Source organism: Chelonia mydas, chromosome 2 (assembly GCF_015237465.2).
Source record: "Chelonia mydas isolate rCheMyd1 chromosome 2, rCheMyd1.pri.v2, whole genome shotgun sequence".
Classification (NCBI taxonomy): Eukaryota; Metazoa; Chordata; order Testudines; family Cheloniidae; genus Chelonia; species Chelonia mydas.
In genome coordinates this window covers 152908158-152929957 of record NC_057850.1, presented here as the reverse complement: position 1 = coordinate 152929957, position 21800 = coordinate 152908158, and the positions used below count along the sequence as shown (strand labels likewise).

The window sequence follows — 21800 nt, the reverse complement described above, 5'->3', positions numbered from 1 at the left end:
TGCAGACTTTTCTACAGCCCTGTAATAGCCTAGTAACCCCTCTGCTACTCCTGCTGAGGCATTAAGGAAAGGACCGAACCTCCTGACCTCAGTCCCCAGAGCCACAGTGATCATATATGAGCAGTCATTAGCATAGACTCTGTACCTGGTGGGACTCAGACTGCACCACTGGGCCACTATCTGTGAAGTAGTGTCCTTCAGGATGTGCGTTATCCACTGCAAAGTCCGGCCGGGCCACAAAGCTGAGCCAAACTCTGAGATGTCCACGCATTGGGGCTGGTTCTTTAGCCACTAGAGCCCCCACTTATTATAGTGATACCAAAGTAATGAACAACATGAACCTTAACAGATCTTTGAGAGAAGCGACAATTTGCCTTTTTTTGGTCCTAGTTCTGAAAATAATGTTCTGCTCTGAGTGTAACTCTAAGGATTCCATTTTCTTTAAGATAGGCCTAAAATGGACAAAAATCACTAAACAGTCTCCAAGAAAGCTTTAAGCCTACTTTTCTTTGAGGATTGCCTGTCCCTGGTAACATTCATCCCTCCCCATTTTAATTTGTAATGATAAATGTCCTTGCAATAATAAACTCATAATAGATGCTTGTTTATCCCTTCAAGGCATGTCCTTGCCGCTTTCATTAGCATTTCAGGATATTTATGACTTTGTGAATGACTGAAAATCTGCAATTTGTCATCGGGGATTAAGACACATCCTTCTCTCACTTAGGGCTGAAGCTGAGCTTTGGCCTTGGAGAGACAGAACCACCTCTGGGCTTCTTAGACAAAAACAAAGCCAGACAGTGCCCACATTTACTGCAGCAAGTGGCTCTTTGCTACTTAGATGTCTTCGCTAATGTGTCATCTGAACTAACTGTAGGGATCATAAAATCCTCTGTTCTGCAGCAGCAAGAAAGAATGGGGTGGAGACAGGGAGAGGAATGCAAGTGTTTCCATTTCCCAGTTCAAACAAAAATAACAGAGTTTAAAAGTAAAATTGGAATTTTTTTCACGCACACACACACAGAAGTGTGTCTATTCAAGGAAATATTATATTTCAATTTGTCATTGTGGTTCTGCTGCACTGAGTCACTCTCAACTTCAGAGCACATGAAGCCAGCAGTATCCTGAAGGCTCAGAAGAAAAGTTTATCACCTACTTGATGAAGGATGACGTACTCAGGCACTTAAAAAAATAAAAACAATCAAAAGAGCTTTTCACAGGCTAAGCCATACTAGGAAAAATCAGAGGGGAGGACATTAATTGGTTTGTGCAGCGTGATATTTTCAGCTTTGAAAAAATTCAGCCATTCAGTGGTACTTTCTTTCTTTCTGCAGGTTGACTAAGTGGAAAAACTAAGAAACTGCTTTCAAGCATTGAAGATACCAGGCCAGGATGAACACAAAGGACACAAAAGTGACTGAAGGAGGTCTCAATGTCACACTTACCATACGCCTTCTCATGCACGGCAAGGTGATGCATTTAACCCTGTAACAGTGGTTGTCTTTTTTATTTATCTAGGTGTCTGTGGTTGCATTAAAGTCTGACAGTTACATTTACAAAGACCTTGGTCCTGCTCGAATTTAAGTCAAGAGCAAAATTCCCATTGACTCAAGGCCCAAAGACCTGTCCCTGATTCAGCAACGTGATACCACTCATGCTGAAATTAAGCATATATTTAATTCCATTCCTGTTCAGCACAGCACTTACGCACATGGTTAAGTGTGTAAATCAGGGCTTCTAACAGGCCAACTTGGGGCCCGAGTGCCAATATCAGTGTTGTTACAGCTTCACAATTCTATAGCTCAGGGACTGAGAGCAATTACATATCAAACCCCAGTTTCCAATACTTTGTTAGTCTCTTAATACAGAAGTGTGCTGCTATAAATTAAAACTTGTTTCACAGGTTCTCACCCTGAGAGCATGTTTATTTGCAATGTTTGGCAAAACCAGCTTGGGTGTTTTCATATTTGGGAAGCATCTGTACAGTGCTGGCCTCAGGTAGATGTTTGCTCTCCTTTGGCAAGGAAACAGTGAACATAGATATAGATTAAATATGTTTTGGAAATATCTCACTAATATATATAATGTTTGTTTTGATTTATAATGCATAAAATATTTTCTTGGGCTCTAGGCAGCTGTGTTATACATTAAAAATACAATCACATTAAAACAAAAAACAGCAGCTACTTCTCACCTCCTACACCAGAAAAGAACTGAGAGGCATTCAAAACCCATAAAATAGCCTCCTAACACAAATACCAGACTCTCTTATGCCCCATATAAACTGGATTTATGTATGTGCAGGTTTGTATTTGTGTATAACACACACAAACTATGTTAAACGAATGTTAAGATTGCAAAGTCAAGCACTCAAAAGTTAGAAAATGGGAGAATTAAGGTTGCCTATGCTATCTTAACTCAGCCCCTTTGTGCATATGCTTTACGATACAGGTTTTAGTTACATGATCACATCCTATTTTTTCAACAGGATCCCTGCCTCCTTCAGTGCAAAGGATAGACCTGCTCTGGGCATGAATCAGGGTTGCACAGTGAAGGAGGCTGTTGTCTGTAGGACCCCTGGCTCATACGTTGAGGAAGTTGGAAGACATGTAGGAATTTAGGTAAGGGATTGCAGGAAGGGAAAGGATGGTCTCATGGTTAAGGGAGTTGAATGGTGCAGTGGAAAACTGGATCCTATCCCTGCCCCTGCCACAGAGTTCCTATGTGATGCTGGACAAGTAACTTGAACCAAACTTTTCACAGGCAATCACTAATCATTTTCTGGGTGCCTGACTTAAGATCTTGGGGGCTAATTTGCAGAAGTGCAGAGCGCTCACAGCTGTAACTGAAGTCAATGAGAGCTATGCTTTGAACATATAAATTCTGTAAAATGCTTATAATGCTAGGTACTCTGAAAATTACCCAAAATTAGTGCATACTTTTGGCTTTAATCTCTGTGCTTCTGTTCCCCATCTGTCCAATGGGGATAATAATATCTCCTCTCACTGAGCTGTTGGGGAAATAAATTAATTAGTGTATGTGAAGCAATCAGATACTGTAGTGATGAGCACCATAGAAAAGCCCAGTAGGAAAGTAATAATTATATCTTCAGATCAGGGTTTGAATAGTGTGCAATGACTAAAGCGCAAGGCCACACATTAAAAAACAAGGAGAAGACAAGAAGAATCAATTGTCTAGGGAGGTAGTGGAATCTCTGTCACTGGAGGTTTTTAAGAGCACGCTAGACAATCACCTGTCAGGGATGGTCTAGATAATACTAAGTCCCGCCTTGAGTACAGGGGTCTGGACTGGGAGACCTTTCAAGGTCCCTTCCAGTCCTACAATTCTATGATTCTATTAAAATATTAAGTAACTGTGGTCCACTCTGTGTACACATGATACAGGGGTCCTGTGGAAAAAATAGCATGTGGTTATGTAATTAAAAACTGTATCATGATGCATACGCACAAAGGGGCCAAATTAAGGTTACATGGACAACCTTAGTTCCGGCATTTCCAAACTTCTAAGTGCTTGAATTTACAACCTTCATAATTTTCTTTTTAGTTAGTTTCTGTGTGTAATTTTCTAGGCTTTTAAAATAAGAAAACTGAAGAACAGAAGTTCTGTCATGTGATGTGATATATACCCACATGGATCATCAGCAGGGCTGGAACCTTTAGGTCTACCACACAGGCCTCTGACACTTGAGTTATCAGGGTAACTGGCAGCAAAAGTAGGATCTCGTTCTCTCTTTGGACCAGCACAAGAGGGGGATGAGACAGATTGCCAGTGAGTTTCAGAGATCTTTGCTGACAGCAGAAAAATGATGAGACTCAGGAAACTTAGTTTCCATCCCAAGCTCTGTAGGGGAGTGTGCTCTAGTGGGCACAGACTCTTCTGCTAACTCCCCTCAGATTCACTCACCTCCTCCCTGCCCCCATTCCACCCCAACTCCATACTGGTTCCCATATCCAGTCTCTTTGTCCAGCCAATCCCAGTCAGTTTCTCATCCCCTGCCCTCTAGTTCTAGTCTGACCAGAGTCCTTATCCGAATCTACTTTTTTCCCTCCCTCCTGGTCAAGCTGCATTCCAATCAGATGGCGTCCTCCTCTATGCTGCCTGGGTGCCAACAAGGGGTCATTGAGGGTCCATGAGAGACAGGCTCCCTGCTCTCAGTTCCAGTGTCTGGCCCAACTGTGGCCTGGAGCAGCCATTACAGGGAAAGGCCAGATTCAGCCATGAAACCCTGGACTGGAGGGAGAATGCTCAGTTGCTCTCTGAGAAAGATGCAATGCACAGGCTGGAGCTGTGACAGGCTGGAGCATCCTCAGTGAGGACAGTGTCTTCAGAAATCTTAGCTGCTAAAAATCAAAGTCTTTACTGAGCCTGTGCTAACTGATTTTTCAGAGGGACTTATAACTTGGCCAAATGTGAGCAGATTTTTCACAAGGGCAGTAAAAGGCATATCCCTGACACAAATGCCACCACCTGCAAAATTTCATGTCCCTTCTCCAAAGCATACGGGCCCTAGATCTGATCAAAGAAAGGGTCACCAGCATATTTTAGTAATGAACAAAACTACATATTTTTCCCTAGCCTTTTTCCTTAAAGTGGCAGAACCATTTTGGCTGAAATTTTTCAGGAAGTTTCAGCCAAACTTGCACCTGGCATGTAAAATCCAAGCCCAAATGGTTTATGTTTGGCAAAGTTATAAGCAACTGAGAATAGGGTCTTATAATGGGAAGTATCAGGCAAATGTATAATGTCTGTGTGTGTGTAAAAACCTAGGATGTGGTTCTTAGGGCTCCATCCTGCAAGGTGCTCGTCCTGATCCAGCACTGCACTTAAACATACGTTTAACTTCACACCTGTGATTAGTTCTGTTGGCTTCATTAAACTACTTTTGGCTTACGTGCATTCTGGATCATGCCAGAAAGCTAAACTGCTCTCAGAATCAAGCCCTTTATGTAACTCAATAAGTATCAGTCATTTTCAGGACATTTTAGTTAAACTGTTTTTTAAAGTAGTATAAAGCAATCCGAAAGGAAATTAGAAGAAGTTAATTTTCTGTGTTGAACATAGTGAATTGGGTGCACAACTACAGTTAACAGTAAACGGGTGTATGTATCTAATCTTCAATTAACATGTAGCCCTGAGAGTTTAAATTAAACCCATAAAAGCAAGGAAATTCAAAGTTAAAGTGGAAATATACCGTACATCCTCAGTTAACAAGGCGCAATGGGTGTACCCTTTACTACAGTATGCTCTAATAATGTGCCCTATCGCATCTAAGTATTGCAAAGAATGTATTAAATTATAATTTATTTTTGCATATTAAACTCAGGCCCTCACATTTACTTTGATGTCATCTTTGTGATTTAAAAATGCTAATATCAATGTCAGAGTTATCATTCTGAGAGCTGTGAGTGGCTCTGAAATAGAGCAAGAAATATGCTTCCACAGTTTCTTAAAATTTGCTGCGGTAATGGCATCTCTGGAAATTGTTGTACTCCAATTAGCGTTCCCAGACAAAACACTTAAAGGGGTCAGCATTCAAGTTATAAATAAGGATACATAACTTACAGGCAAAAGGGGAGAATTAAAGGACATTGTTAAAAATCATAGAATTTATTACTTAGTAAAATAAATATATTTTTTAAAGTTGAAATGTATGGAAATCCATCCTTACCTCTGTCCCTATAATTGTGTTACCTTCTGAACTCCTACGTTAGGAGGTTAATATGCTTGTGACATCTGCATTGTATTTCACAAATAGACATCTTACACTACACTTGTCTACACTTAACTGCACCGCTGTAGCTCTTAGTGAAGACGCTACCGGTACTGACAGGAGACCTTCTCCGGTCAGCGTAGGTATTCCACCTCTCCAAGAGGCAGTAGCTATGTTGACGGGAGAAGCCCTCCAGTCAACATAGCGCTGTTTACACACCTGAGTGACGTAGTTATACTAAAATAAGTTTGTAGTGTAGACCAAGGTTATGTAAGCTTCATTAGCTCAGCTGTAAACCCTGGTGGCTTTGGACATTTTAAACACATATACTTGGGTAGTTTGCATATGGACTTTAAAGAGGAGGATTGATTTCTTTAACCATGTCCACTGCACATTATGTAGCATGATATACACTGCTGAACTCCAAAGGGAAGATGTCCAGACACCAGGAGGCTAACCATTTTGCAGCATAGAAGGTTAATATTGTAAAAACAAATTCCACTGGCTGGCATGAGGGAAGTAATGCTGCACAGGGAGCTGGTTAGATCTTCAGTGTGTGTATATGATGTGTAAGAGATAGGGGAGGCCTGATTTTCAACTCACCACTAGGTTAAATCAGAAAAATCTCCATTGAAGTCAATGGAGTCACAGCAGTGTGAAACCCCTCTAACCAAGATCAGGATTAGGAGCAAGATGTTTCTACTGCTGTCTCATCAAGGAATGGTGAATCAGAAGACAGTCTGTGGTCTTTCATGGAGGTGGTTGTACATAATAAGGATGATACAATGTAGAGGTGTATAGAGCTCATATTGTCAGTGAGAAAGATGTTCTGTATTCAGGCATAAGGCTCATGTTCCATGAAGTTCAGCAGAGATGGGGCAGGGAAAATGGGGATAGAATTAAGGTTGTTTAGGATACCCTAACGCTCCATTTCCCTATTTCAAATGTTTGAATTGTATATAGTTTTCAACATTTGTTCTATAAAACTATGATGTTCTTTCAAGTTCTTCCCCCTTTAAGGAGCCTGTGTATTCACAACTATAATTTTATTTTACCTACATTTTGCATCTGGGAATTTCCTTAGTTTTTTTAAAAAAAGGTTTTTGTTTCTACGTTTGTGAAGTATTGATGTGGTGGGAGCCCTCGCTGGAGTCCTTCCCACGGTCACAAGCTGGGCCAGAATCCCCAGCCTCTTTATAATATCCCAGCAGCACCAGCTATGCCAGTTACTAACTGTTCCACTTCTTGGGGCTCTGCCATACTTGGATGCCCGATTTTTTCAATCTCCCTCATCGGTCATGTTTTCTAGACCTTTCATCATTTTTGTTGCTCTTCTCTGGACTTTCTCCAATTTGTCCACATCTTTCCTTAAGTGTGGCACCCAAAACTGGACATAAAACTCCAGTTGAGGCCAAATCAGTGCAGAGTACAGCGGAAGAATTACTTCTCATGTCTTGCTCACAACACTCCTGGTAATGCATCCCAGAATTATGATTGCTTTTTTTGCAACAGTGTTACACTGTTCATTCATACTTAGCTTGTGATCCGCTGTGACCCCCAGATCCCTTTCCGCAGTACTCCTTCCTAGGCAGTCATTTCCCATTTTGTATGTGTGCAACTGATTATTCCTTCCTAAATGGAGTACTTTGCATTTGTCCTTATTGAATTTCATCCTATTTTCTTCAGACCATTTCTCCAGTTTGTCCAAATCATTTTGAATTTTAACCCTGTCCTCCAAAGCACTTGCAAGCCCTCCAGCTTGGTTTCATCTGCAAACATTGTAAGTATATTCTCTATGCATTATCTAAATCATTGATGAAGATATTGAACAGAACTGGGCCCAGAACTGATCACTGCAGGACTCCACTCAATATGCCCTTCCAGCTTAACTGTGAACCACTGATAACTACTGTCTCAGAATGGTTTTCCAACCAGTTATGCACCCACCTTATAGTAGCTCCATCTAGGTTGTATTTCCTAGATGGAGCTACTATGTGTAGCTACATGTACTATATGTATGTGTTTGTGAGAAAGTCACACAAGACAGTATCAAAAACCTTACTAAAATCAAGCTATACCATATCTACCGCTTCCCCCACAGGCAAAGGTTTGTTACCCTTTCAAAGAAAGCTATCAGGTTGGTTTGACATGATTTGTTCTTGACAAATCCAGACTGACTGCTGCTTATCACCTTATTATCTTCTAGATGTTTGCAAATTGATGGCTTAATTATTTGCTCCTTTATCTTTCTGGGTACTGAAGTTCCCAACCCAGCACCTTCCTATTCGCCAGATATCTTTTACCTCCCACACATCTGCCAGGGCTGCCAAATTTTGTGCAGCTCCATCTCCTACCCTTGCCATTGTTTGGGGCTGGGTATATTGACCTTAAGCTGAAGTTTATGGTCATATACAAATTACTTGCAAATATGCCAAATAGTTGCATATTCACAAATAATTAGTATAAATGCAACACATGGAGCCACACTAATCTTGGCAGCTATGTCAGTCATTCTCACGGAGTATAGTTACATTATCTGATGTGTAAAGAAACCTGAATTCAACAACAGACATTGTTACGGGGATGAGAAAGAGAAGAGAAAAGGAGAAATCCAGTAGGGTTTTACAGAATGTAGGTCAGTGCAGAATTCAGCTTTGTGTAGGCTGGAGAGGTAGGAAGAGGGGAAAAGAGATAGCAAGGGAGGACTCTTTGGGCCTGATTCTGATCTCGCTTTGTCCAGTTTTACGAAGTGTAATTCCATTGAAATCAGTGGATTTATTTCTGATCTTAAACAGTGTGAGAGAAATCAGATCCATAGACAGACATTATTTGTATCTAACAAGCCTTTTGTGGAGCGACAATAAATTCCCAGGTTATATATATATTATAATAACTGCCACTATTGTTTCAAGTACTGTTAGCACAAGTTAAATTTCTCCCTGTTGTATCTCTTTTATTCCATTTTTCCTCATGCTCCTATTTATGTGAAACACATTCCCTCCTTCCCCACCCCCTACGGAGAGAGTTGACTCCTTCAACCCACATACCACGTTTTACTCTCCCTTATATGTTCATATATTTCCTTCTGGAGCCTGTTGTCGTTGCTGTATCAACCACAGGGGCCCACTAGATAGCAGTGTTAGTGGGGAGCAAGGGAATAAATGAAGGAGCTGAATGTGGGTTTTCCACGCTGCATTTCTGCCAGGTTGAAATGCAGCCATGTTTATAATGATAAGCAGTATTGATTAAGGCACAGGTTATTTTCTGGGATTAATGACTAGCTGGGAAGCCTTGATAATGTGACAGGGGGCTCGGCTTACCAATAACATGACCTAGTGGTTAGGTTGCAGTGCCTCTACTTTCCCCGCCCCCATCTCCCGTGCCTCTCATCAGCAACTCTTCCAATAATGTGAAAGCCTGCCTCTTGGGGATGACAACTCGACCCTCCAGCAAAGTCACCAGTTTGGTTCATCCCCCTTCAGGGTAACAAAATCTAAAGAGGTATGAAGAATCCCACATTCTCAAAACAGAAAGGGTCTTCAGCCCACTTCCGGACGTTTGTGCAGGGTTCGGCCTCACATCAGGGCTCTCAGCATCTCTTTCCTCTCTTCACTCCTGAGAGGAGGGGTGGGAAAGGAGGAACATGCTCCTTTCCATAACAATGGTCACAGGGAGTTGTTAGGAGAGTCCAGATCTTCCCATTCCACAGGGCTCTGGCCCCGGGCCCTAGGAGAGAGGTAACAATATCAAGCACCCTGCAATTCCTTGAAACTGCTTCCCTGGGTCACTTCCACTGTTCACCTCTCCTCAAAGTCTAACATAAGACAGCAAAAATAAAGAGTAATTTGAACCTTCGGGTCTCAGCTGGAAGCCCCTTCCTTGTAATGGGGGTTTGTGCAACACCCTTGTTCAGGAGCTCTCAACATAGGTCTGTCCTCCCGCCCTACCTGAGCCACCTGGCTACCTTTTAAGCTCCTTCCTCTAGCTGGAACATGCTTTGCAGGTGCGGTGGGGCACTCACCTGGGCCCAGAACTGCTCCTTAGCCTCTTCACTCCTAGTGTGGGGTTTATGCACCGCATTACATTGTAAAAAATTACTCTCTGCCCGGCTGAGGTTGGGATTTAGTTTATATTCATGCCTAAAATGAAGAATCAGGAGAAACCTCATTTTCTGGAGTTCTGCAGCCCTACTTATTAGTATCCTTGCTGGCCATCTCAGCACGGAGGCTAAAGTTTGAATGGGCCCAGAAATTAAATCACCTTTCCCCTCCTAAAGGTGGAACTTTCAGGCCAGGGCTGGGGTAGGATGGCAGTGTTATAGCTGGACTGCTATTACCCATTCCTGTTTTGTAGATAGAGGACATCAGTTTCCATTACTGTCAAGATAGCACCTATCACCAGCATTAAATTAACATTTTTAGAAAGAACTTATAGTATGCAAATATAGAGTGCAAGTGCGTGTGCCATCCCCAGCTGTCACAGCCCTCAGTAGGCATCAACTGGATACATTGTTAAAGTGCCAAAAGGGCCGTTCCCTTTTTTGGTCAAAAATCAACTTTTCATAATTGCCCGTAAAATAGATTAGGGTAGGTTCTTTGGAGCTTTTGATATTTCATTTTTCTGTTCACATTTTGGAAGATTTGTATTCTCATGAATTTTGGAAGGCTGATTTTCTCGCCTGATGCCAACAGTAATGAGGTCAAGCACTGTGCAGTGTTGTAAAGGCTTTTCCATGCAGCTTTGCCAATACCCCGCAGAACTAGCTCTGTGCCAATTCTGAGCATCATGTGCCCAATATAAAAGGACTCCAAGGAAGCATTTACACTGTACTGGAGAATTATTACATGACTTTAAAATGGTTTGGACTTGTACGCAGCCAGTGTTAACAGGCTGTCTGAAACCCTGAAGATTCGCCATGAAGGGCCGAATTCAGATATGTATGGTATCAGCAGAAGGGTGTTGGATTTCAAAAAAGCAATTTAGGAGAAATTTAAAAATCAAGTGTATAAGGTGGAATAGGAGAAAATATTCAAATCTGCCAGTCTGAAATAAGGCTAAGGCAACCTACAAGACACTTTGAATAAGGCCCAGCAAGTTTCAATTCTTCGGTAAAAGAAGAATGTGAGCAACAAGAAGAGACTTGTGTGATTTCCTAAGGGATTGCACAAAGATCTTAGGTGAAAAAGAAACAAAGCTGTACTGGGAATAGCAAAGTGTGCAGGAAACCAAACAAGCATACAGGGAGTCAGTTAAAGCCTTCAGGGAAAAGTTAAAGATTGCAAAAATAAAAACCAGAAAGAGTTAATACAAGCCAGATGGGGTGAGGAGAACAAGAAGAGCATTTACCAATAGAGAGGGGGTACAGGCGGGAAACAAAAATGGAAGAGAAAGTGGACCTGTTGTTACTAAATGATATGGGTTAATCAATCTGGGAGGGAAATAATGTGCAACATGTATGTTCAGTATGAGGGAGAAATCTGGAAAGCACAAAAGCTGAAAGAGAGCTGGTGTGATAATGGCTAGAAAGATTAGAACAACAGACATGAGTTTGATTGCTACATGGTGACTCAAAAATATGAGTGCAGTTTTGGGCTGCATCTACAGAGTCATCTGGTCAATGGGACAGGGAGGCAATAGGTACCTCTCTCTATGGCTCTGGCGAAAGCACACCTGGAATATTGTACTCAGTTCTAGGTACTAGATCATGGGCAAGATGTTGGAAAATGGGAGCTCAAAGAAAAGCAAGGAAAAAAAAGGTGGCTGAAGAGATTGGGGAGAGAAATGCAAAGAGCTAATAACTTTGTTAAGTTATGATGAGGGAGAAAATAAGTTTGCAAATCTATGAAGAAAATAAACACCAAGAAGGGAATGTAATTTATTTTGAGTGATACAAGGAATTAGAACTAGAAATAATGGGGTAAAATAATAAGTAATTGTAACAATAAAGGCTAAAGAAAAAGGAATTTTAGCCTAAACACTAGGGGAAGCTGCCTGGTAGTGAGACTTATTAGTCTGTGAAACAGTCTCCTAAGGGAAGTGTTGGAAGCATCATTGCTTGGAATATTTAAAACGTATCTGGATAAAATACAAGCAAATGTACTATAGGGAACAATCCTGCAGTAGCAGGGGAAAATATCTGATGATCTAATAGGGCTTTTCTGTCTCTGACTTTTTGACGGGGTGAAACATTCCAACTCTATCCTCATAGTCACAGTATCAGTAAATTAGACAAGTGTACTTAGCAGCCACATTTTCGACTGTGGCCATTGATTTTAATTGTCTCAATTTTAGGGTGCCCCCCTTCAGATACCCTCGGACCTTTTTAGTTGTGCTGATCACCTGCAACAGCATTGACGTTGGCTAGAGCTGTGGGTGCTCAGCGCCTCTGAAAAAGGAGACCTACTGTGTCCCAGCAGGGCACACCTAACATCAGTGGCCGTCACACTTCACAACAAAATTTTCTACAGTTGATTTTTTTTCATTACTCTACTACTCACCCACACTTAAAGACACTAATACAGGCAAGATAAAAAACAAAGAGAACATTTCTCACTTTCATTCACTGTACACAGCACAGTCTCGCCTTCATGGACTTTTTTTTTTTTTAACACAGAATAACCTGGAGCCTTTTTTTCCACACTTGTCTATATAATCCATCCCTGACAGGTCTGTAAAACAAAATATCACCAGCTCCTCTGTTATCATGAAATAAATAACCTCCTCTAATTTTAATCCATTTCACATTAATATATAACATAAAAGAAAGTGTCTTTGAGAGTTGGCTTCTCAGCAAGTTAATCCAAGGAGGAAAAATGCCAGCTAAGTCAATGTTCATTCTGTCCTCTCTATTTCTTGTGAACACTGGCAAGGTATTTATGATTGATTGATTGTGCACTTCCTATAGATAATTTCAGTGACAGCCCACAGTCCCTTACTACTTTGCCAGTCTGACAAAAGGGAGTGATTCATTGGAAGAGTGTTAGCAATCCAGACATTTTCTTATTGCCAGTGACTGCTGCAACTTCCCAAAAACAAACCACGTGACAAACATTTTTTGTATCTGGTAAGCATGGTATTCTGATCGGTACACAGGTACAATGAATTGATATAAGCAGAAGGCACTGTTTCCATTGCTACTGATTTCGTACAGTGGGCGAGCACAGGGACTGTCATCACTAGTACCACCAGCACTGGAAGGAAGATAGTAGAAGGTTGCAGTAGACAACTGTGGTGAAATTTTATACAAATTACTAGCCTGCTAGCCAAATAGAAGTAGGATGTGTTATAAAACCTTCTGCAACACAAAAGGGTGGAATAGTGTCTTCTCTTTCAGAATGGCCATAACGTAAGTGTCAGTGAGCTGTAGAAACTGATGAAGGTTCTCAAGCGTATGCCTTACTTTTAGCATAGGAGCAGTCCCATTGAAGACCTTGTTGAATTGAGGTTTTAAGCATCAGATATTGAATACATAAACATGGATCACCAGTTAACATGACTGACTCAGTCATTCGTTCTTTCAAGGTAGATGAACTGAGTGATGGCACATGTAATTTACTGTCTTTTTTTCAGGTACATTAATAGTTGGCTTTATACAGGGCTTAATCCTGATGTCTTTGCTGGTGCAAAATTAATATCAAAGTGCAACAGTAGCAACCTGCGTAATAAAGGCTTTGGGATGTTGCTTGTAGTTTGTCAAATGCTTTGGGATGAAAGCGTAAATGTATGATATTACTGTGACTTTTAAAATGGTTTGCACGTCCATAAATGAATTTAGATTAAGGCTTCTGTCAGATTAGTGTTTCAACAACACTGTAAAGTTGGTAGCAGGATTTTATAACAGAGTGATCGCTGGTTTATTGTGAGGACTGTTTTTTACTCCCGAGATTGATGGTGCTATAATGATTATTAAACTGGCAATATTTAGAAAAATGATGGAACTTCACACATCATGTTCGCAGTCTAAAGGTTACTCTTTATGCCAAGCTTTGTTACCACTTGTTAAGCTTCCTGGTTTTTTTTAACATGACTAATTTGTTTTCCTTTCTATGCAGAAGACATAACTATTAGCTGATTAGGGAAATAGCTCTCTCTCTCATACAGTTTGACTGAGTATTTCAGAAACCCAGATTAGTCAGTTGCACTGTCAAGATCTCTGTCAACCACTTGGATTGTAAGGAGTTGGTTTTTGTTTTAATTTTTCTGTTCCATTAGCAATAGGGTGGCATAGGTAATGCGTTCTGTTTTGTGCTAAGACCCTGTGCCTCTGGATTGCTCATTTGGCATGGAACTCATCCTATATCTAGTCCATCATGTGAATTAGGTGTGAAAATAATAGTGTGTGTCTACCTCTTAGCATTAAGTAAACTATCCCTCATTTTTAACATTCATTTTCCTTCTGTTGCCCACTGAAATGATGACTAAGTAATTGAAAATTTAAAAAACCACGTATCCAGTATACTTTTCATAGAACAAACCAATGGCTGGCAACATTTTCCATTTTCTAGTAACATATGGCTTTATACAGGGTTTGCATTGTGTCATTTTTGTTACGTTTATAACTACTTAGACACAGTTTAGGGTACATCTACAGTACGAAATTATTTTGAAATTATTCTATTTGAATTTTCAGAAGCGATTTTATACATTCAGTCTTCTGCTTCCCCACTAAAGCGTGTGAATTTGGCAGAGTGCATCCACAGTACTGAGGCTAGCATTGAATGTTGGAGCGGTGCACTGTGGGTAGCTATCCCACACTTCCCGCAGTCCACGCCGCCCATTGGAATTCTGGGTTAAGCTCCCAGTGCATGATGGGACAAAAACATTCTCGCGAGTGTTTCTGGGTGTGTGTCGTCAGCTGCTCCTCCCTTTGTGAAAGCTACGGCAGACAATTGTTTTACACCTTTTTGGCATCCAGACACCATACTGCTTTCAGCAGACAGTGCACCACTGCTCTCCTGCTACTATGAATCCACCTCGCATTTCCTCTCGTCTTCCTATGTAATCTCTAGTATCTACTCTTTCCCTTCCTCATTGAACGCTTCCGCTGCCAACTCTGCTCGGCCACCGTGAACCGAGCAGCACAGCTTCCTCCGCCGACTCTGCTCTCCCGCTCTTGCTGCGCTACCGAGCTTCTCCATGTTGTCTGTCCTGGGCTCCCGCCTCCGTGAAAGCTACAGAAGACAACCATTTCCCACCTTTTTTTGGCTATCGTGAACCGAACAGCACCTCTTCCGCTGCCACTCTGCTCTCCTACGTTTCACGCCATTTTTCCAGGATTACCCGTGCAGGCGCCATAGCTATGGAACCCGCTCAGATCTCCACTGTAGTTTTGACCATTGTAAATACCTCACACATTATCCAGCAGTATGTGCAGTACCTGCAAAACCGGGCAAGGAAGCAACGACAGCACGATTACTATACTGATGAGGACATGGACACAGACGTTCCTAGAAGCACGGCATGTGGCGATTGGGAGATCCTGGTGGTGTTGGGCCAGGTTCGTGCCGTGGAACGCTGATTCTGGGCCCTGGAAACAAGCACAGACTGGTGGGACCACATAGTGTTGAAGGTATGGGATGATTCCCAGTGGCTGCGAAACTTTCGTATGCGTAGGGCCACTTTCATGGAACTTTGTGACTTGCTGTGCCCTGCCCTGAAGCACAAAGACACCAAAATGAGAGCAGCCCTCACGGTTGAGAAGCGAGTGGCCATAGCCCTGTAGAAGCTTGCAACGCCCGACAGCTACTGGTCATTCGGGAATCAGTTTGGAGTGGGCAAATCTACTGTGGGGGCTGCTGTGCTGCAAGTAGCCAACACAATCATTGACCAGCTGCTATCAAGGGTAGTGACTTTGGGAAATGTGTAGACCATTGTGGATGGCTTTAATGCGTTGGGGTTCCCTAACTGCGACGGGGCGATAAACAGAATGCATATCCCTATCTTGGCCCTGGAACACTGGGGCAGCCAATACATAAACTGCAAGGGGTACTTTTCCATGGTGCTGCAAGCACTGGTGGATCACAAAGGATGTTTCACCGACATCAACGTGGGATGGCGGGAAAGGTGCATGATGCTCACATCTTCAGGAACTCTGGTCTGATTGAACAGCTGCAGGAAGGGACTTACTTCCCAGAACGGAAAATTACTGTTGGGGATGTTGAAATGCCTATAGTTATCCTCGGGGACCCAGCCTACCCCTTAATGCCATGGCTTATGAAACCGTACACAGGCACCCTAGACAGTAGTAAGGAGCAGTTCAACTATAGGCTGAGCAAGTGCGGAATGGTGGTAGAATGTGCTTTTGGATGTTTGAAAGCGCACTGGTGCAGTTTACTGACTTGGTTAGATCTCAGCACAATATTGCTCCACAATATCTGTGAGAGTAAAGGGTAGACGTTTATGGTGGGGTGGGAGGTTGAGGCAACTCGCCTGGTGGCCAGTTTCACACAGCCAGGGCGATTAGAAGAGCGCAGCAGGGTGCACTGCATATCAGAGAAGCTTTGAAAGCCGGTTTCATGACTGGCCAGGGTACGGTGTGACAGTTGTGTTTGTTTCTTTTAAAAAAAGAAAAGGAGTACTTGTGGCACCTTAGAAACTAACCAAATAAATTGGTTAGTCTCTAAGGTGCCACAAGTACTCCTTTTCTTTTTGCGAATACAGACTAACATGGCTGTTACTCTGAAACATTTCTTTTAAAGTTACCCCCCCATATATATATATATATATATATATAAACGAATCAAGTTTGACAAACCAGAAAACCCAATATGAGACCCATTCTCCAAATTAGCTAAAGAACCCTCTGATTTCTATCTGAGCAAAAAAAAAAAAAAAGGCTTCCCTATCAGAATTAAAAATATAGCTGTTTCTGATCTTTATGTGAATTTGGCTTTTCTGGAGAGAGGACTGGTGCTGACAAACTTAGAGCTGTCAATTCATCCCGGAGAAAGAACTTTTTCTTTTGGCTTGCTTATATGGTCCAAAAATATCTGGGAATTTAGGAACTTCATTATTAAATAGATTTTCCTCCTTTTTTCATAGACTATCAGCCTCATACATTCCTGGTCAAGATGGGCTACTGGACTGCTAAAAACCTAAATAGTAATTTTTGTGTGTACATAGATATAGATTCATACACTCCTGAAGTCTATATATATGTACAGATTATTAGATATACTCGTGCATGGTACTTAAAACTTAAGCTAACACAATAACAAGCAAAATAACACTTATATAAATATACTAGCATATAGGTTGACTCCACACAACACGTAAAATTGTGGTTCTACAGAGCACATAAGAAGCCCATCTGAATACAATCCAGCACTATATGAGAATGAAGTAGAGTTTCCAGGCAGCTAATAGGAGGAGCAATAAAGAAGAAAACAAAAACAAGGGAGGTACATTTTGAGAATAAGCCTGAGGATTTCCAGGTTCAGTAGCAGTCAGCGTAGAGGCAGACTGGGGTCTTCATGGCCTTGTTCATCAATGTACTTAACTTCAGCATGTACTTAACTTTAAGCATGTGCTTATGTCCCATCAACATGAATGGGATTTAAGCACATGTTGAAGCAGCTTGCTAAATTGGAGCTTCTCCACTCACAGAACATCTGCAGCTGTCCTCAGTGTTGTGGATGTGGTTAGAAGAGCCACAAGCCCTAACTGCTTCATTTTGGATCTGTATACATTATTCATTGGAAAGAAGGAACTTCCACAAGGTCACTTGAAATGTGGAGATGAATTTAGTAGCCTTTTGTCATAAAATGAGCCTTTTTCGCAGGAAAAAGTAATGGATAGCCATTTCTGAAATCTACTCTGGTGGTTGTGATTCAGAACAAGTCAGGGGAAAGTACTAGCTGCAGATCAGCTCTCCAGATCAGATTAATCATGTCTAACTCTTTTTAACCAGTGGAAGCGGATTTTGGAGACTAACCACAGAATATGAGCTTTTTCCTTGGCTGGTCTCATCTCCAACAGTTGTTTTTCAGTCTTGGATCAAACCTGTGCAACTAGCACAATGCTCATGGTGTTCATTTTATGGTTATTAGCTTCCATTTTGCTTCCCTACGGCTTGTGTGTGCCTAGTTTAAAACACATGGATGTGATCAGAACTCCCATTGCATGTCTGAAGGTTTTTTTCTGGACTTTTTATACGACTCCACGTAGGATTTTAATAACCCGTTAGCCATCCTCAGAGTGTCTTAGCAGCTGATTAGAAATCACTGGTTTGGGAAGCTCTCACTGGAGGGATTGAGAAGGACAGGCCAGCAGTTGTTTATACAATAACTCCTGATCTCACCATTAATCCACTTCTGTCCATTACTTGCTGAAAAGAGCACAAGTGTCTGCCTTCAAAGAGATCACCATTGAACGCGAAGGCTGTATCTTCCCAATTTTCCCAGAAGATTGTTCAGCTCAGTTCTGAATCTCTTATTCCCCAAAATAAGATCTCGGTATTTACAGTGACAGTTTGCTGCATTAGCTCAGGGCTACTTTCGAAGCAGTGGGGCTTCCTTCATGACAGCAGTAAACTCTTGTGTGTCATTTATTTATATTGCAATAGGAGCTCTTAGTCCATTCCTTCTTATAGTGCATATTTGTATGGACTAAAAATGTAGCTATTGTGAAATGTGGCTGGTCTGTCCTGCCCACCTTTGTTTTCAGAATGAACTTTATAGTGAAATATTGTTTAATTAACATTTTCTTCTTTTTGTACTCATAAATATTCACTTACTGTGTTGTTTTTTTCCTGTTCCAGGAGGTTGGGAGCATTATTGGAAAGGTCAGTAATTTACTTTAAGAATTATTTTTTTAATTCATGTCTCAATATCCTATATCAATTGACCACTGCAATAGGGACTAATTTTTCCCCATTTATTTAACAGAAAGGGGAGACAGTTAAGAAGATGAGGGAGGAGGTAAGAGAGAAACTTTGATGTCTTTATTTCTTTCTGTCAGAGTAGAACTAGATGTGTATGGAATAACAGTGCCACCAGGTGGCTGGAAAGATTAATACCAACTATTTATTATTATATGTGGTGTTTTAATACATAAGCCAAAATTAAACAGTTTTTATTAATATAAGCTTCCCATAAAGCTGTCTCAGGTTTTTTGTCTTCTTTAAAGGAAACTAAAAGTGGATAATTTCTACAGCACTGTGCCTGTAACCCTATTGTCTCAGAGCTTATTTAGTCAGTAGGGTTCTAAGTGTCACAGAAACTCTTAGGGATCTATTCTCCCACTAACTCACATTCGTGGAGTTTGGTTCCAGAGCTGAATTTTCCAAAGGTTAGGATTATGGGTGGGTGTTGAATCCAGGGATTTGGATTGACACATTATAGGAGGTGGGGGCCATCCAAAAAGTCTGGCTCTCTCTCAGAGCTGGAGTGGTCCATGTGGTACAGGCTCACCTCTTACCACTCCCTTTGTCAACACTTGGCGATAAGAAGATAAACCTGCAAACTGGAGACATCATACCTTTTGTAAAGATGCAAAAAAGACACCTTTCCCCCCATTCCTGGAGTTTAGATTTATACACAAAAAGATTAATTCAAAGCTGATATCACATAAATCTCACTCTAAATCAACTCCCTAGGCTTGGCTGCTCATAGGTTTACTTTCCAATCAGCCGATCTGTCCCAGACCCTAAATCTCCTACTTCAGGGCTTCAGCCAGTCACTTGCAGGGGCCAGGAAAGGTTTCCCCACTTCCCCCATGTATTCTTGCTGTTGGGTTTTGTTTGTTTTTCATAGTGTTGTTTTTTGTCTTTGTTGTTGTTTTGTTTTGTTTGTGGCATCAAAGATGGCCACAGCTGGAGCTGGGACACTGCACTGTGTGGGCTGAAGCTCTGAGCATTCTTTCTCTCAGGTGCTTGGCTGGCTGGTTCTTGCTCACACATTCAGGGTCTATCTGATCCCATATGCAGGGTTGAGAAGGAATTTTCCCTTCAGTCAGATTGGCAGTGACCTGGGGGAGAGGAGTTGCTCTCCTCTGCAATGTGGAGTCAGATTCTGTGCCAGGATTATCTGGGTATATCTCAGTCAGTTCTCTGCCATTGCAGGGGCCTTGGGTATTAGTGCACGTTGGTCCCTCCTGTTTTCTGCTGTGGCACATAACAGCTTAGTCTCCTGAGGGCTGTAACATATTAGTCTAATTTCAGTTGTTGGTTTTAATGTGCAGGTGCTCGGTGGTGTTGGTGGTCTGTGATATACAGGAGGTCAGATTTGATCTGGTGGTCCCTTCTGGCCTTAAATTCTCGGACTCTAGCTACCTGTCCTCAGAGGTCTGCCCCACCTTTCTTATACTCAGGATGGAGTCTAAAAAGTCACATCTGCCCCACTGAGTCAGCAGAAACTAACCTGCAGCTCCCTACAGGGTTCCAGTGCCTGTTAAAAGGATGAGGATCTACCTTTTTGAAAGTAAAAAATTCAGTTATACAGAGAATGTACCGAGAAATGTTTAATTTAGTTTTAGGGTTTCAGCAGTGCATATTCTGCCAGTTGCTTTGTTAGGCACTTGTAGAAAGTCTCCCTTAAGGAAATTTTAAAGCATGCGGTGTAGAAGAATACTCTGATATGCCCTTTCAGTACATGCACTGAAGAGTTTCTTTTCAGCCAGACTGATGTCAGAGCTCTCTTTTTGCAGACACAACTTTCACCCATGTGTTGACTCATTAAATACAGGTAACAGGTTTCAGAGTGGTAGCCATGTTAGCCTGTATCAGCAAAAACAACGAGGTGTACTTGTGGAGTAAGGTGCCACAAGTACTCCTTGTTGTTTTTGTAAATACAGGTATTTATTTAGATTTATGAAAGAAGTAAGTGGTGTGTTTCTGATGCTCCAGATGCCCCTGATATTTGTTAAACAAACAATAATCAGTTAATCAAAATGAATTGCTGGTGCTAATCTTATTGTTCCCATCAACAGGCAGCTAGAGCTCCACCCACTCAGATTTGTGCCCACAGGTGAGTGCAAAACTGTGGGCACAGATTTTGTGTGTGCATGTTGAATCTACAAAAGAGAAGCCCCCTCCCCCCAATAACTCTTTTTCTGAAAACTTATTCCCTGGTCCCTGCAATTGAACCTGTTAGGTGTAAAAAAATAATTTGTCTCATTTTTTCACAATATATGGAAATTTTCCTCCTTATGCTCCTGAGGACACTAGAAGCACACCTTCTAATTTTTGGTATTAAGGGGTTGATACAAAAAAGAATAAGGGCAAAGAGTATCTGGGATAAACATGATATGGAGACATATCATCTTAGTCCTCAAACTCTGAAGTGAATGTTGTATACATAGTAAAAAGGAAATTACATATAATTCCTGTAACTGACCGCTTTCTTTTATTCTTTCCTTTAAAGAAATAGAACACAATTATTTCTATCTAGGCTTTTCTGGCAGATGTCATGATAGCAAGTAACACACCATATTTTGGGGAGTGGCACTTGGGCTGTCTGTGTCATTCTCTAAGCTACCAGCGGCCTGGCCCAGCCTAACTGATATGTCTCCAGAAAACTACAGTCCAGTGAAATTCCTTTCATTTCATGGATAAGGCTGCCAAAAAATACTGGCATCCCTACTGCTTTCCTTTAGAATGTAACCTCTCCGATTCAATCATTTTGACATGACTGAAAGCCTAACAAGAGTTAAATGATCTTTTGCCATGTGTGATTTTCGGAAGACATTGGATACAATGATGCATAGTGGGACAGTCTTTCACATAAACTGTTGCGACCTTGCTTGCATAAAAAGTACTTCCATTAACGTTAGGCGTATATTCTAAATATTGTCAAGGTGAGTAACCCCTGAACGCACCGATCCTCTGAGCAGCTCTGCATAGGCAGACTCCTGTGCCCACACAGAACCCCACCGAAGCAGAGGAGCTCATTGTAAGATTCTGCCCTAAGGAGCTTGTTTTGTGTTTGATAACTGAACCCAGACACTTTGAACCAGCTTAAAACTAGGCCTCACCACTGATTAAACACTGATGTATGATTAGTGTGTATCTGGAAATCCCCTCGCCCTTTCCCCCACCAAGGTGGATTCACAACTCTCCAGTCCACCTGTCAGA

General features: G+C 41.6%; 1 protein-coding gene across 27 annotated transcripts in view; it reads left to right on the top strand.

The window, feature by feature from the left end:
- Positions 1 to 21800, top strand: part of LOC102943985 (poly(rC)-binding protein 3) — a 703847-nt gene that overhangs the window by 621858 nt on the left and 60189 nt on the right. For all 27 annotated transcript variants that reach the window (XM_043540400.1, XM_043540397.1, XM_043540398.1 and 24 more), the window contains 3 exons: positions 1335 to 1470; positions 18489 to 18512; positions 18616 to 18648. In XM_043540400.1, coding sequence (XP_043396335.1) covers positions 1393 to 1470; positions 18489 to 18512; positions 18616 to 18648 — 135 coding nt within the window. In that variant the 5' untranslated portion in view covers positions 1335 to 1392. The remainder of the gene's footprint in view (positions 1 to 1334; positions 1471 to 18488; positions 18513 to 18615; positions 18649 to 21800) is intronic.